This window comes from Euprymna scolopes, chromosome 34, assembly GCF_053919585.1.
Source record: "Euprymna scolopes isolate OS-2025 chromosome 34, ASM5391958v1, whole genome shotgun sequence".
Lineage (NCBI taxonomy): Eukaryota > Metazoa > Mollusca > Cephalopoda > Sepiida > Sepiolidae > Euprymna > Euprymna scolopes.
In genome coordinates, this window is record NC_136515.1 from 58,623,282 (window position 1) to 58,642,403 (window position 19,122).

General features: G+C 31.0%; 1 protein-coding gene across 1 annotated transcript; it reads right to left on the bottom strand.

Annotated features, from left to right (window-relative positions):
* Positions 1 to 697: 697 nt before the first annotated feature.
* Positions 698 to 2,032, bottom strand: LOC145259246 (uncharacterized). The gene has a single exon (XM_080117086.1). The coding sequence runs from the start codon at positions 2,030 to 2,032 to the stop codon at positions 698 to 700; it is 1,335 nt and encodes a 444-aa protein (XP_079973212.1).
* Positions 2,033 to 19,122: the final 17,090 nt, after the last annotated feature.

Here is a 19,122-nt window from a genome sequence, read left to right on the forward strand (position 1 = left end):
TTTCTGCGAGAAGTTTTGAATCCATTTAGCATAGTAGGCAAACATTCCTAGTGTCCTTTTTAAAGATCCAGCATTTGATGGTACTGGAAGCTCCTGTAAAGGACGAAGTCTCTCAGGATCTGGCCTTATGACTCCCTCCCCCACACAGTACCCAAGAACATTGATGGAGTTCACAGATTTTATAGTTTTTTACTCATTAAGGGTTATCTTCCTCTGACTGACAACCTTCAAAAAGCGTTGCACATTTTGGTCGTGCTCCTCTTGCTTGTGACCAGCAATAGTAATATTATCAAGGTATGGGAAGGTATCTTGCAAGTGTTCATCCTTGATTAACTTGTCCATAGCCCGCTGAAAAATGGCTACACCATTTGTGACTCCAAACGGCACCTGCAAAACTGGTATAGGCAACCATTGGCTTCAAAGGCAGTGTATTTCCTCTCGGCCTCCTTTAATGGTATCTGATGGTAAGCACTTTTCAGGTCGAAAGTAGAGAATACACTGTATTTTGCCAAGTTGTTGACCATCTCATCAATTCTTGGAAGGTGGTACGCATCCAGTCCTGTATACTGATTATTTGTCTGTGAGTAGTCAATACACATTCGTTTCTTGTGTCTGTGTGTGGGATCCTTCACCACTACAACTTGAGCTCGCCAAGGGGACAAACTAGTCTCAATTATGTCTTCTTTGAGTAATCTGTTTACTTCTTTTCTCTTGACTTGGAAGCAATCGGCTTGCAATTAGGTGATAAATTAGGGAACAGAGAGGGCTCATCTAATGATGCTGTAGCAAGAGCACAGTATGCACTGTCTCCATTCAGAGTCAACTCAGGCCTGGGTCCTCCATACTCAAACTTTACACTCAAATGCATCTGCTGGAAATCCTGACCAAGGATCAAGTCTGAACAAAGATCTTTCATTATTCCTAGTCGTATACCTGAATAGTATTGGTTATTAGGCTTGAGTTGAAGGTCTGCTATTACAAATCCTGGAGAACTAGTTGTCAGAGATTTCTGGACCAAAGAGATACCCCTACTGGTTTTGTGCACTTTCAGCCCTAACTCCCGGGCAACCCGCTCATCAATGTATCTGTCCGTGCTGCAAGAATTCACGAGAGCTCTCACCCTCCGACCACCAATGGTTGCCGAGGCAGCAGCCTTCGAGAGACCCTGGGGAACATTAGTGGCCAAAATATGAGAGGCGGAGCCGAAAGTTGTGGCCATTAAGCCTAAGGATACCCTTGACTTGGACTCGCCCGACTTACACACCCGGCCAAAATGCCCCTTTTTGGCACTTTTGTTACAAGTAGCCTCACGTGCTGGGCAGCGATTCCGTCCATGGTAAGGACCACCACAAAAGAAGCACTTTTTGGTATTACTACAGGTTGCAGCCACTGCTGATTTCTCAGATACCAGCACTTCCTGAGCTCCACCCTCCTCAGTAGTAGTCGCCGAAGAACCTTCCGAGGTCCATGAAGCAACTACAGCAGAAGTGTGAGCAGTCCATGGAGTATAGGCATCAGCATTACGCTGAGCCAGGTCTAGTGTGTAGACTCTGTTGTAAGCAGCCTGCAGATCAAGAGTGTCACTTTCAAGGAGGCGTTGGCGTATCAGGGGTGAGGCAATGCCATTGATAAAAGCATCGCGAATTGATTCCTCACGGTACCTTTCAGCACTCACAGCCTTAAAGTTACAATCCTTGCTTAACTTACGGAGTTCTGAGAGAAACTCGTCAAGGGATTCACTCGGCTTCTGCTGACTAGTTGCTAACGGGTGTCTAGCAAAGATTTCATTGGGAGTTTTTACATATAATTTTTGCAGAGTAGAGATAGCAGCGTCATTGTCTTCACAGTCTTCAATGTACTCAAATACATTATGGGTCACACAGTTGACCAACGTCCGGAACGTATCTGGAGCCTTGTCCCCGCACTCCTCAATGAAGTTCTTGAAGGTTCTGTACCAGTGGCGCCACTCCTTCGCTGCTGACGGAGTGCTGGGGTCAATGTCTAAGCCCGTGGGCTGGAGCACTTTCTCCATGGTTGGTCGTAAGTTGAGTAAATTGTTGTAGGGTAAGGAAACTTGGTTGTGCAGACCAAGCTTTACTCGACTTAAACCCAAGGTACAGCCTGCAATACAAAAGAACATAACGCTCCTGAGACATATTGTAAAGACAGTGGCATATGAACAATGTACATATACGACTATAAATAGTGAGGTAAAGTAAGTAATGAAAGCGTGACACCCATATGTCTGCACCGATGCTGAACTTGTTTCCCGCCAGTCTCCAAAACATAACCAAATATGAAAACGCTCGCTAGCGAAGTATGAAAATGTCACAGTAACAACAAAGTTAACCTACAAAACCAATATAACACTACTTTTATTTTCTGTTATATAAAAACACAAGGTAAAACAAATTCCATGCATTATAGCCTTACGATTCGCTACAGAGCTGAAACGCAGAAGATTCTGTGTAGCTTTCTTACCATATATATATTTTCATAACTTACTACCTACCTATTTATTGTGCACTGTTGAAGTAAATACTGAAAATCAATACGTTATATAGTATATGCCTCAATGCCTTTACATGTGAATAAATAAGCATCTATCAATCCATCTATCTATCTATCTATCTATCTATCTATCTATCAATCCCTCTAAATGCATATATATATATATATATATATATATATATATATATATATATGCTGAAATTGATTTAAACTGAATACAAGAAATGATTATTGAACTTCGTAATGTTTGATCTGCTAAGCGAGACGCCAAGTAAACATTAAGTAAATATTCTTCATCCACAAAAGTAACGAATTCATTTTGCATCTCTTTTGGATTTTATTGAAGCATCGTTTTCAATTGACATTATACTCACACACGTACTCGAGCATTAGCATACACACACACACACACATGTGCATATGCACATGCATATACACATGAACACGTGCATACAGACGTACGTACACACGCGTGCACACACCCATCCACAGCACATCTACTTAGAAAAGGGAGCTGTAAAATCGTTTTTATTGTTTTAGTACTGGTAAACATAAAACACAACAAATTAGACCATTAATAAATCTGGGATTTGATTCATAAAAAAAACATTCATTCATTTTTTACAATAATTTACAGCAGATGAATCAAGACGAATTGCACCCAGCCGGCAGAAGTCTAAAAAACTGTGTCCGGTCACTTCGATGCCTTCATTGCCAATGGCAGGAACTATTTTAATTTTTCACGTACTTCTCCCCTTCACGCAACTTCTAGTACACGTCAGCCTATTTACCTCTAATAGAACATTATATTGTTTTGTTTAGGTGTAACCTATCTTACACGAAATCTCCCATTTTAAAACTTTATATGCATACGCACATACGCATCTAAATCTTGCTATCTATCTATCTATCTATCTATCTATCTATCTATCTATCTATCTATCTATCTACTGAAATTGATTTACACTGAATACAAGAAATGATTATTGAACTTCGTAATGTTTGATCCGCTAAGCGAGACGCCAAGTAAACATTAAGTAAATATTCTTCACCCACAAAAGAAACGAATTCATTTTGTATCTCTTTTCGGTTTTATTGAAGCATCGCTTTCAATGTACATTACACTCACACACGCACTCGAGTGCTCACATACACACCCGCTCATGCGCATACGAACGCAAACATGCGTATACACGCATACACATACCTTACAGATATTCAGAAAACGGAGCTTTTACATCTAACATCGTTATCAATAGAAAACCAACATCGTAGGTTTTTTTTTTAAAAACTTTTGGTCATCACTTATCAAGGCCCGGAGACCACCCTAAGATAAAGATTAACGAGTGTTGGGTAAATGGTCAGGCAACATCGTGATGATAGTAATGGCGGAACTTGAGTAGAGTTTAGTTATATAAGAGGATGACTCAACAAAACTTATTTACATTAGACTTGAAAACAACCATGTTGTCCCACTGTACTTTATTCTACAGACGGGCAATTCCAGGAAACTAACTTTACTCATGGAATTATCGGGGGTCCACTCTGGTATCATACATAAATGGTGGTTTATAACGGGAAAATCATTGTTTGATGGATGAATGACGTGTACAGAAATATGTCGGCAAGAAAAAAATGCAAAGATGCTTGTTTCAACTTGCCGAAATATTTTGTATTAGTTTTCCCATGCGCAAATTTAATCATAGCTTTTATAGTGTTTTAATTGAAAATCTATTTAAACTGTCTGTCGGGTTATCTCAAACGGTAGGAGACGCGGTTGGAGAGCTATCTTGATGTCGATTCTAGCCGGAAGCTCATAAATAGGGTTAGATAACAGCATATTCTTTTCATTGTTTTGAATCTCGAGTATATATCCGACACGGTTAGACACAGTTTATCAACCGAGAACCACATCACTCTATATAAAAGCGTGTAAGATATCAACGGATATACACTCGAGAGCCAAAACAATGAAAATAATATGCTGTTGTTGTCCTAGTCCTACTCATATTAGTCATTTTAGTTTTAAAACATTTTAACTCAGTATTATATATATATATATATATATATATATATATATATATATATATATACTAGCATGGGTGCCCGGCGTTGCCCGGGTGTTTGGAGATGTATGTTGAGCAAAAAAAAAAGTGGTAAATTTGTTAAACTTTGACCCCTATTATGACCCCTTAACATTTATTATTTTGGGCTCAAATCAAGTTATTAAGTTAGATCCATGTCCAAGGAACCTATATCTAAAATTTCAAGTGTTTATACCCAAAATTGTTGGAGGAGTTTGGTAGAGTTCTCAAAGGTCAAATCGTTGAACTTTGGCCCATTAATTGCCAAATTTCTGGCGGAAAACCGATCACATAGATTTTCCCAAATCTGTATATCAAATTTCGAGTCTATAGACTGAAAATTGACAGAGTTATTGCGTAGGGAAATGTTCACACACAGACAAACAGATACACAGATACACACACAGACAGACACTTCCACTTTTATAGATATACTAGCATAGGTGCTCGGCGTTTTCCGGGTATTTGGAGGTGTATATTGAGCAAGAAAAAAAAAGCGGTCAATTTTTTTAACTTTGACCTCTAATATGACTCTTTAACATTTATTGTTTTTTGGCTCAAATCAAGTTATTAAGTTAGATCCATATCCAAGGAACCTATATCTAAAATTTAAAGTGTTTAAACCGAAAATTGTCGGAGGAGTTTGGTAAAGTTCTCAAAGGTAAAATCGTTTGAAATTTGACCTCTTAATCGCTAAATTTCTGGCGGAAAACCGATCACATAGATTTTCACAAACCTCAGTACCCTGTATATCAAATTTCGAGTCTGTAGACTGAAAATTGACAGAGTTATTGCGTAGGGAAATATACACACGCAAACATACACAGACAGGCACGTTCACTTATATATATATATATATATATATATATATATATATATATATATATATATATATATATATATATATAGTAAGTTATAAAATATATATGGCAATTAAGCTACACAGAATATTCCGCGTTTTATCCACGCTAGGATTCATCAAGCTTATGCCTGATGAATCTCTCTCTCTCTCTCTCTCTCTCTCTCTCTCTCTCTCTCTCTCTATATATATATATATATATATATATATATATATATATATATATTTATGTATATATATATATTTATGCATATATATATATATATATATATATATATATATATATATATATATATATATAACTTTAACGTAAGATCTTACTGTTTTTTGTATTTTTTTGTTATATTTTCACTTACTTTCAAATAAATCATTTTTTTTTTATTAATTACTGGCGGGAGCTGGCTTGTTGTGTCGTAAAATATGTTTAAATATATTGTATTCAATAGAGAATTGGCTCTGTAATAATAAATACGAAATCCTCATGAATTAAAATATATTTAAACGTATTTTACGACCCAGCAAGACCATCTCACTTCGCTTGTAATTAATAAAATAGTCGTGATTTATTTTAAAGTAAAAATATAACAAAACAAAAAAAACAACAAAAAAACAAAAACATCTTATGTTAAAGTTAGAAAATAAAATTTAGTTGTCGCTTTTTAGTCCCCCTGACAAAAAGAAGGGTGGACCTGTAAATTCCCCCTTGTTCGTTCGTCCGATCGTCTGTCCACACTTTTCTCAATAACTACGTTTTGGATTCTTTTGAAATTTTGCACAAACATTAAACATGATATGAGTAAAAAAGTAACAGAGCAGATTTTCCGGAAAAAATCCGGTTGCCTCCCTAGAGGTACCTTTCGTGTTAAAAGGCTAAAATTGATACTTTTGTGCTTATTAAAAAAAATGACTAAATTCAGCATTCCCCACCCCTATTTAGCCCCCAAAGTCCCCAAGGGACGCCAAATCCTGGTAAAAATGAACAAACAGTGCAATTTTAGGCTTTAACATATGTAAATTTGAATTCTACACCATGCAAAAAAAAAAAAAAAGAAATTACTAAGTCCATCATTTGCCTACCACCAATTTAGCCTGAAAAGTCTCAAAGGCCTTAACATATTTAAATTTTAGTTCAGCACCATGCAAAACTGCTAAATAGATATACATAGAAATTTTTGGACAAATATGGTAAAATAGTCCCCAAAATGGAGTGTTTTTATTAGCCCTAAAAGACATAATATTATTATTATTATTATTATTATTATTATTATTATTATTATTATTATTATTATTATTATTATTATTATTATTTTAAATTTTTTGGAGGGAATTAGTCTACCAGGCAAATTATTCCTCATAATATAATATTCAATAGAGAACTGATTCTATAATAATACATACGCAATCTGCATCAATTAAAAGTTCATTTTTAAGTGTATTGTACGACGGGGTAACGCCAGGCTACCAGCTATTTTATATTTAAATATAGTGAAGTATCTATACAACAGTGAAAATAAGAAAATGAAAGAATTACGATGTTTTAGGAGTATCTCCCTTACTTAAATACCCAAGTATCACTGAGGGACGTAGAAGTAGTTAATTATAGGAGAGCGAAAATATCTGCCACCGTTCTTGTTGAATACGTAGTTGTGAGAAGCATTCGATCTGGAATAAATGTAAGATATTTTAAAGAATACAAAATATACGCATATTTTCAAGAAATACACATTAGGAAGTGCCGTAAGTGGTTAAACAGATTAGCATATTTCTTATGATATGAAAATTCATAATAATCAAAATGTTTGGAGAAAATCGACTTTACTTTATAATGTAGATACATGAGCTTAGTATAAATAATTGATATAGAATTAAAAAAAAAGCCTGATCAAGATAATAAACTTTTATAAAGAAATAAAGTGTGACTTTGCATAACAATAAAGAAGGAAAGCGATTATTTTTTGAGGAAATTTTACGCAGTCAAATATTGAAATAAATTCTACCAAAAGCATTAATTCAAAAGAAATAAATGAAAAAAAAAAGCAAACAAATAAAAGATGGCGTGGTCAAAGATATGAAGAAGTAAAGAATTGTTTAAATAATCTTCGTCCACGAACTGGAAAAAAATCTCTCGGGATCCTTTGATTAGAGGACTATTCTCCCGCATCAGCCGTTCTTTATTAAAAGTTTGTTTTTGTGTTTTCCTTTCTTTTCTTTTCTTGCTTTTTTTTTGTTACTTGAAGATTAAACAAAGAATGGTCTCAGATTTATCCAGACCAGAGTTATCGTCCTTATGGACATCGATCTCGAGATATTATAGACTCCAAAACCTTCAAAGTGTTTCCCAGTGGGCCCCGACTATAAGTAATTCGTCATGCACAATGGACCACAATCCATCCATTCAAAGAGAGACAAAATAACACACCCCGCACACATAATATACGCACAGATATATAGGGTGTGGCATTAGGGTTGCCCAAGAAGAAAGTTAAATTAATTTTCTTTATATATCTGTGTATCTATCGATCTATATAACTAACTGAATTATCTGTATAGCTAAGTAAATTATCAAATGCAATATTAATATATTTATATATATATATATATATATGATTAGTTTTTTTTTGGAAAAATAATTCCAGCAGAGTGCTCAATTAAAAGGGAAATCCAAATTTTAAGAGCGTATTTATATTTTGTGTACAGCAAGTTGTTAGTTGAGACAGATCATTGGTACCGTTGGTTTCAAGCCCGATAATAAGGCCCGTTTAAGGTATCCTTATCAAGCTCTCTTCGAGAGATGAATATTGGCTGAAGAGAGCTTGATAAGGATACCTTAAACGGGCCTTATTATCGGGCTTGAAACAGACGGTACCAATGATCTGTCTCAACTAACAACTTGCTGTACACAATATATATATATATATATATATATATATATATATATATATATATATATATAAACAAATGATTAATAAAATATGTTAAAAGACATCTTGAAAAAGAGTTAAAAACATATTTAATTTTAAAAAAGGAAGCACAAAATAAGTGGATAGTCCTTAATCCGAGGAGTTTCGAAAAAATATATATGTATAAGTAGGCCGCTGGGCGTTGCTCGGTCGGAAAAGATGCATAAATATTATATATTAATTCATGCATATTTCTTATTTTATAGGCAATTCTTTATCGGTCATTATGTTATATACAGTAGTGCTATCAAAAGTAAAAAGAAATATGTGACTTAGGTGCTAGAATCGAAACTAAAATATACAGCCTCAATCCTTAGTCTCTGAGCCGCACCCATGCGGATATATAAATAGTAAAAAAAATAACGTCTTTTTTTACCTGTGAATGTAGATTTGTGCATGCAAACAGGTTTAATCGATTACTTAAACTAAGGTAAACTGTTTTGTTTTTAATTTGGATCTTTTAGCAGCAATATTTTTGAGCAAAAAACCAAAGCGAAAGTGTGCCATAGATCCAAAAACAACATATCTAAAATTTCTTCTCTGTAGACCAAATATTCAGATAAGAGTTAAGTAGAGGCTTTTCGTACGCACACATACAAGGTCTTTAAGCGTCTTTAAAATCCTTAAATTTTTTTAAATTAGAAAAAACACCCATATTTTTTGGGACGCAAACAAATATTTATTTATTATTTTGTTTTACTTGAAAACCGAAATTTTTTTTACTAAAAGTGCGCCATGACAAGCAGAGCGGAATTATAGCATTTTTATTTATACAAACATTATTGGCTACATATGTGCAGACATGTTTCTCCTTTAGAGAAGCAGCATCTTCAGACCAGATTCTTTTTAACTATGAAACGAGATATTAAACAGTCCTTCTTTTACACAAAGTTTGTTTTTTCATCTGAACAAATCATAATAAACAAAAAGAACAAGCAAAATAGTATAGGAAAGGGGGGAAGAGATAAAGGGAAATTAAAGCAGGTTCCTTTAAATCTGGGAGTCTTGACGGTGACTAGTGGGGGTCTCAGTGATTTATCCCTTGGTGTTGGCGTAGTCTCATTATATCGACAAGAGGACAGTTTGACACTCATTTTTTTTCGTTCTTTTCTTTTGTTCAATAAACTAGTTCCCCATCTTAGTAAATTTGCTTACAACACTCATTCCCTTTCTCTATGTCCCGTAAAATGCCACCAGAAAATGTAGAAAAGAAAAGACAAGTATGATTTTGTAGGTCGCTCATCGGTGAATGTATGCCATTAATTTGCATATGTACACAATTGGTGACTGTTACTTGGGACGAATTCTAAAGCAAAGGTCGAGTGGAGTTTTTGTTGGACAGCTTAGAACGACAGCAAACGGCGGAAGATAATATCGAATACACGAGGATTTGTTGCAAGTTGAGAGAAGGAAAAAAGACTTTTTTGCGTTATATCGACAAGAGGACTGGTTGATACTGCTAGTTTTTTTGTTCTTTTCTTTTTTCCTTTTCCATTTTATAAGCTATTTCGGCGTTTATATTTTATGATATTGTGGAGTGTGGAGTTGTAAAATGTTTTACCAAATATGCCTCGCAAAACTCTTGGAACTCCAAAAAAAGTACATTGGGTAGCATTATTACTAATCAGGGAATCAACAAAAGCGAAAAGCTCATGTGAGAAATTAATGGTTACCGCTGTGGTGGGTTTCCTGCATCTTAGCACCTCTGGCCATTTGGAAAAAAAACTATCCATCACTATCAAGTAATAGAATTTATCTAGTGATCCCGCGAAGTCTATATGTATTCTGGGCCACGGATTTTGGCCAGGGTCTGTGGATAATCTGTGGTGCCTTTGCAGTCAAACACAACCTCTACATGTTTTAACCATTAGTTATATCTTGGTCCATGAATGGCCAATAAACAAAGCTACGCATCAAGCATTTAATTCTAATGGTACCAGGATGATCCATGTAGAATTCTTTTAGTATTATCTTTTACAGCGCTTTTGGCATGATGGCTTTCTTGCTATAAAGCAGAATGTTGTCGCAGAGTACGTGTCAAAAGTAAATTCTCCTCTTGTGTTTTTTAAAAATTCATCCTTTGCCGTTTCAGTCATAATTCTTGAAGAGTCACTCGTAATTTCATGATTGTATTGCGAATCATCGTCTTTATTTCACTATTTATCAGCAATGCAGCGATTACTGAATTCTCGAGGGGTTCCTTTTGGGCTGGGATTGGTCTAGACCGCCCATCCGTTTGCACGATATTCTTTGACGATAAGAATCCCAGTTTAAAATCACAGTTCAATAAACTAGTTCCCCATCTTAGAAAATTTGATTTCAACACTTATTCCCTTTCTCTATGTCCCTTAAAAGGATTTAATTTTTAATATTTTCTTTGTATGTGCTATTTAGTTAAATAATTTTCAAACCAGTATTAATATTTTGCTAGTGATTTCTGAGGAGATATACTGACATTGAAAATCTATGGACTAAGGAAACTATTTTAAACATTGTATTCTTTGTTTCAAACCACAAATTTTTATTTTGAAAAATGATTCTTTCTAAATGAATTCTGAATATAAAGTGTAATATATATATATATATATATATATATATATATATATAGTAAGTTATGAAAAGATATATATGGCAATTAAGCTACACAGAATATTCTGTGTTTCATTCTCGTGAGAATTCGTCAGGCTTATGAAGAATTCTCACGAGAATGTAATGCGGAATATTCTGTGTAGCTCAATAACTTACTACTTAGTTCTTACGTGTACTTACTAATACTTATGTATTCAGCACTGTTGAAGTAAATAATTTGCGCATAAAATTATATCATCGTATATTAATTTATTAATCATATATATATATATATATATATTTAAATAAGGGAGTAGTCACCAACAATGTGTATTTTTTAACATTACTTTATTATTCCGTGTCTTGGTTTTTCATTGAGAATTATGTTTGGATCATTGTAATAATGTTTTTAAGTCATTGAAATCGTTTTTACGCGCGTTTCAGACGGTCTGTGATGCGTCCTCGTCAGAAATTATTTTCAAATGTGTTGGAGATGTAAAAATGGCGATTTTCATAGTTAATTTGAAGTTTTTCCAATGGGTGGAGGCTTGTAAGTGTTTATTATTCATTGGTATGCTGAATTTTTATTGCTCTTTTATTGGGCTTGTCCAGGGAGACGTTGACCTGGCTGTAGTCGCTATCTCTTTCTGCTAATGTTTTTTTCTTTTCCTTTAGGGTGGGGTAGGGTGTGTGTGTGTGTGTGTGTTTATGTGTATATATATATATATATATATATTGAAAATTGAAATAGAAGTGATAAGGCAAAAGGACAACTACATTTGAAATAATTAATATACAAGAAACAGGTATTAACCATCCACAATTCATTCTGAAATATTACAACCGTTCCTGCATATTCACTATTTAAACTTTGGGCATCCTTTTTACACTATCACCTCAATTTTAAGTTTCAATCTTTGTAATAATGAAAAAATTATAATTACCCATATTTATCTTGCTAACAACATATCCTTTGATGAGATTATTGAAAATGAATGAGTTAGGGAAAACGCTTCAATAACTCTTTTGTCAAACAATAAATTGTGTTGCAATCATACATAATTTAACTAAAAATGTCCATTCGTATTATTGCTCTATATCGCACATTGGGCTTTATTTATCTGCTTGGGATCCTCATATATATATATATATATATATATATATATATATATATATATATATATATATATATATATAATTCAATTTTTCATCCCAAACAAAGCACAGTGCCACTTTGAAGTAAGGGGGCTACTATCAGGAACATAATTCGCGGGTGCATTATGAAGGGAGATGAGTAGCAAGATATTTGTTCACATACACTTGAACTTCTGCATATCAGTACAGTTGGGAAAGCAGAATCCCGGAAAGGAATTTCAAAGACTTGCAGTTCTGGGGAAGAAACTATTGGAGTAAAAGGCTTTCTTGCACCTAGGGATCTCTACTGTAAAGGGGTGGGACTTAGTTGCTTGTCGGGTTTGTTGGGAGTAGTCACGTCGAGGAGGTACAAGTGTTTGCAGTTTGTCAGAACATTCACCATTAAAATATTTGTAGAACAGGCAGAGGGATGCAACATCTCGTCGATGGGATAGAGGCTGAAGCCTAGATGACAGTTCAGGACCTATCAGGTTGGCGACTCGCTTTTGAACCCTGTCCAGGAGTGAGAGACAAGCAGCAGATGCACCAACCCAAATGTGACAACAGTACTCCATACATGGGCGAATGGTGGCCTTATGGAGATACAGGATACTTTCTGGTGTAAGTAATTTTCTAGCACAATAGAGAGAGCCCACCTTTTTTTGCAGCAGCCTTGGCAATGCTATCAATGTATCTATTCCAGTTCATGTTCCCTGTAAACGTTAGGCAGAGGAGTTTAAAAGAAGTACTTTCAGGCAATGTGTTCTTAGCCATTGCTATTGGTGGTAAAGAAGGTTTCTTGTAGTTATTGAAGGAAACAAGCTTAGGCTTGTCAACATTGAATGTGATCATCCATTTTTGTCCCCATTCCACCACAGATTGGAGATCATCCTCTAGTGTTTCTGCCATTTCCTTAGGTATGTGTTCATTTGTTTTCCCCTCATGCCTGTTATAGAGAGTGGTGTCATCGGCAAATATACCCATCTCCGAAACAATTTTATCAGGGAGGTCATTTATGAATATCAGGAATAATAAAGGTCCAAGGATAGACCCCTGAGGTACTCTCGCATTTATATCATATTGTTTAGATGTACGACCGTCGAGGACAGCTTGGATTTTTCTCTACTTAAGGGGGATTTAATTATATTATGTATTCTTCCAGTGATACAATATCAGACCATCGTGCCATGCCCTGTCAAAAGCCTTAGCTATATTAAGGGCTACCGCTCTACACTCCCCTGTTCTGTCCAGTGAACGGTATATACGTTAAGAGACTACAGTTAAGATATCTGCTGTTGAACGGGTTTGCCTAAATCCATATTGTTTGTTGGTCAGGAGTTTAGCAGCTGTTAGGTGTTGAACTAGGGCTTAATTAACTAAGAACTTAAATATTCTGGCGAAAAGCGGGAGGAGGATAATGGGGCGATAATTTAGTGGGTTAGTTCTTTCGCCAGAATTCTTGAAGACTGGTACCACAGAAGCGGCTTTCCAGCATTCGGGAAAGCAAGATTCGTTAAGGCATTTATTGTAAGGATTTGAGAGAACTGGAGCAACCTTAGGAGAGCATTTTTTTAATAGCACAGCCAGGATGAGATCTGATCCACATGCTTTTGAGGTGTCTAGGCTTTTTATGATACCATGCACCTGAGAAGATTTTCAAATCGTCTAGTGTGGCGTCTGTCCGCAAAGGAATGTCGGGGAGGGAGTGGTGTGCCGGGTCCAGTGTGGAGTTTGAGGTAAATCAACTGGCAAGAAACCTCATGATGCTTTGATAGTGGGGGAATCGTTGACTGCCCATTATTTACTACACTGTTGTAGATTCTCCAAAATTCACGGGTTCTTAATTTCTGTGCTTCGATGCGTTTTCTGGTGGTTTCAGTGTAATTTGTCTTAACTGTCACTATTACTCAATTTTTTCTGGCTTCTATATACTTCTGTCTGTTTGAACTCGACTTATGTCGGTTGAATCTGCGGAACGCATGCTGCCTTTGAACAAATCATTGGGGACTTGCTATAGAATTTCCGAGCAGGAACATGTGCTTCAATTGCAGTTTTGAACCATTCAGTAGTCTGATTTGCACACTGTTCTGCTGGAAGAGAAAAAGTATTTCGCTATGGGGCATCTCTGATAAATTCCCTGATGGCTTCCCAGTCAGCCTTTTTGTAATACCTCGTTGTTTTGAGTAGTGGGTCATCAGTTTTTGGGTGAGAATTTAGGGTGATTTCTACCATTATCACAGCGTGATCAGCATTCCCGAGTGGGATGTGGGCAAAATTATAAATATTGATGCCAATATATTTATTTGGATTTTAAGTTTACAATATTATACTACCTTGTAATTTTATGGATTTTCAGTATTTCATATATATATATAATATATATATATATATATATATATATATATATATATATATATATATTACCGTTTTATATGTTTTAGTTACACATTTTTCTGTTACCGGATCGCATCTACGACCCACCAACTTAGTCAGACTTGAATAGAACTTCTGTTCAAGTCTGACGAAGTTGCTGGATCGTTGACGGTAAACCCCGCAGCTAACAACATCACGTGGACTCTTCAAATGTATTTATACATGTTTTATTCTTCAAATTTCACTGAACGCTTCTAACGGATACACACAAAAATAACTACCCAGATTTTCAAAATGCGCGACCACGCGTCACACATCCGGGTTCATAAAAACCCCGCAGATAACAACATCACGTAGACACTTCATCGAACTATCTTCCACTACATCATGTCGAGGAAGAAGAGAAAAAAAAAGACTGATAAAGGAGTCTTACTTCGAAATATATTTCTTTAAAATAAGCACCTGTTTATTTTATAAAAATTTCGCATTGCAGTTTTGGCTTCAAATGTATTTATACATGTCTTATTCTTCGTATATATACATATATATATATATATATATATATATATATACATATACATAATATATATATTATGTATATGTATATTTACATTTATATGTACATTATATGTATGTATATTGCATATATATGTATATATATACTATTTATATGTATTATTATGCATATGTATATTTATATGTATATGCACATTATATATATACATATATATATGCATATATATATACTATATACTATATATATATATATATATATATATATATATATATATATATATATATAAAGATTGTATGTTTTTATTTATGTACAGGATAGAGATGAATCGCCAATCGTCTCTGTGCAGAAAGCACTCATCAGATAATGACCCGGAGAATTGGAAGGTCAACCACGACCTCAAAATTGGACGACCATCACGACTAATCCCTGGCGCCCAACAGTCTCTGCTGATAGCATCTAACATTGTTAGACTACAAGTTGATGGCCACGACCGAATGATTATGATTGCTGACGATCCTTGGCTTTGTCAAAGGAAATTTTCCCCTCTGTGTTTATCTCGCCCCGTTTTCCTCTCTAGATCTCTGTTAAATAGATTAATATCGGACAGAACTAGAAAGTTGCTCAAATATTGATAATCCGAAAAGCTTTGTGTCTTTTAATATGCTTTAAATCTAGTTACAATCAAAAGTAATACGTGCCAGTTACTTCTCAATAGCAGATAGTGGTAGGCAATTTCTAAAATACCAACCGTGAAGTTGTATAAAAAATTCGTAATAAAATTTCTAAAAATATACAATTTTTATTAAAAGTTTATTATTTTATTACCTGATTTGAAAGAGGCAAGTGAAAATAAAATAAAAAAAAGATTATATGTTCAGCTGGCTGTCTTTATATATATATATATATATATATATATATATATATATATATATATATATATATATATATATATAGTGAATAAAGGAAAAAATACTATATTCCAAAGTTCATGATAAAACCCATCTTATAATTTATTCCTTTAATTCAGTTCACATTTAAAGTTCTTGACAGTATCTGTTTCGTAGCGTAAAATCAATCACTATATATATATATATATATATATATATATATATATATATATATATATATATATATATATGTATATATATGTATGTATATACGTTTTATTTTTTGTTACCGTATCTTTCTGTAAAGTTACATTATTGTTTCAGCTACACGGCCGTTTTTTTGGCCGTCTGTAGCGTCCTCAGACTTTTACAGAACCGGTTTCTGTAAAAGTTTGTAAAAGTCTGAGGACGCTACAGACGACAAAAAAAAAAACGGCCGTGTACCCGAAACAATAATGTAACTTAACAGAAAGATACGGCAACAAAAAATAAAACACATATTTGCTCTACAACAGTATTGAGCCCTTCCTTCAGTTTTTAATAATTACTATCTCCACTAAATATACATATATATATATATATATATATATATATATATATATATATATATATATATATATATATATATATATATATATATGAACTGCGTCAATCGCTTTATTAGAGATTAGTAAAATATTAATATTTCATTAAATATACGTAAAAAAAACATGAAAATTGTATCATCAAATGAATGTTTCAAGGTTTGTTATTTCCGTAAATTTCATTTTAATCCATGCGACATTCACGATGTTGTGATATTTTATTTATTATCATGTAATTTTTATTTATATTTTATTTATTATCATGTAATTTTTATTTATATTTTATTTATTATCATGTAATTTTTATTTATATGTTATTTATTATCATGTAATTTTTATTTATATTCTATTTATTATCATGTAATTTTTATTTATATGTTATTTATTATCATTTTATTTTTATTTATATTTTATTTATTATCATGTAATTTTTATTTATATGTTATTTCATATCATGTAATTTTTATTTATATGTTATTTATTATCATGTAATTTTTATTTATATTCTATTTATTATCATGTAATTTTTATTTATATGTTATTTATTATCATGTAATTTTTATTTATATGTTATTTATTATCATGTAATTTTTATTTATATGTTATTTATTATCATGTAATTTTTATTTATATGTTATTTATTATCATGTAATTTTTATTTATATGTTATTTATTATCATGTAATTTTTATTTATATTCTATTTATTATCATGTAATTTTTATTTATATGTTATTTATTATCATGTAATTTTTATTTATATGTTATTTATTATCATGTAATTTTTATTTATATTCTATTTATTATCATGTAATTTTTATTTATATGTTATTTATTATCATGTAATTTTTATTTATATGTTATTTATTATCATGTAATTTTTATTTATATTTTATTTATTATCATGTAATTTTTATTTATATTTTATTTATTATTATGTAATTTTTATTTATATTCTATTTATTATCATGTAATTTTTATTTATATTTTATTTATTATCATGTAATTTTTATTTATATGTTATTTATTATCATGTAATTTTTATTTATATTTTATTTATTATCATGTAATTTTTATTTATATTCTATTTATTATCATGTAATTTTTATTTATATTTTATTTATTATCATGTAATTTTTATTTATATTTTATTTATTATTATGTAATTTTTATTTATATGTTATTTATTATCATTTTATTTTTATTTATATTCTATTTATTATCATGAAATTTTTATTTATATTTTATTTATTATCATGTAATTTTTATTTATATTTTATTTATTATCATGTAATTTTTATTTATATGTTATTTATTATCATGTAATTTTTATTTATATTCTATTTATTATCATGTAATTTTTATTTATATGTTATTTATAATCATTTTATTTTTATTTATATTCTATTTATTATCATTTTATTTTTATTTATATGTTATTTATTATCATGTAATTTTTATTTATATTCTATTTATTATCATGTAATTTTTATTTATATGTTATTTATTATCATTTTATTTTTATTTATATTTTATTTATTATCATGTAATTTTTATTTATATTTTATTTATTATCATGTAATTTTTATTTATATTTTATTTATTATCATGTAATTTTTATTTATATGTTATTTATTATCATGTAATTTTTATTTATATTCTATTTATTATCATGTAATTTTTATTTATATTTTATTTATTATCATGTAATTTTTATTTATATTTTATGTATTATCATGTAATTTTTATTTATATTTTATTTCATATCATGTAATTTTTTTTTATATTTTATTTCATATCAGGTAATTTTTATTTATATTTTATTTATTATCATGTAATTTTTATTTATATTTTATTTCATATCATGTAATTTTTATTTATATTTTATTTCATATCATGTAATTTTTATTTATATTTTATTGATTATCATGTAATTTTTATTTATATTCTATTTATTATCATGTAATTTTTATTTATATGTTATTTATTATCATGTAATTTTTATTTATATGTTATTTATTATCATGTAATTTTTATTTATATGTTATTTATTATCATGTAATTTTTATTTATATGTTATTTATAATCATTTTATTTTTATTTATATTCTATTTATTATCATTTTATTTTTATTTATATGTTATTTATTATCATGTAATTTTTATTTATATTCTATTTATTATCATGTAATTTTTATTTATATGTTATTTATTATCATTTTATTTTTATTTATATTTTATTTATTATCATGTAATTTTTATTTATATTTTATTTATTATCATGTAATTTTTATTTATATTCTATTTATTATCATGTAATTTTTATTTATATTTTATTTCATATCATGTAATTTTTATTTATATTTTATTTATTATCATGTAATTTTTATTTATATTTTATTTCATATCATGTAATTTTTATTTATATTTTATGTATTATCATGTAATTTTTATTTATATGTTATTTATTATCATGTAATTTTTATTTATATTTTATTTCATATCATGTAATTTTTATTTATATGTCATTTATTATCATGTAATTTTTATTTATATTTTATTTCATATCATGTAATTTTTTTTTATATTTTATTTCATATCATGTAATTTTTATTTATATTTTATTTATTATCATGTAATTTTTATAT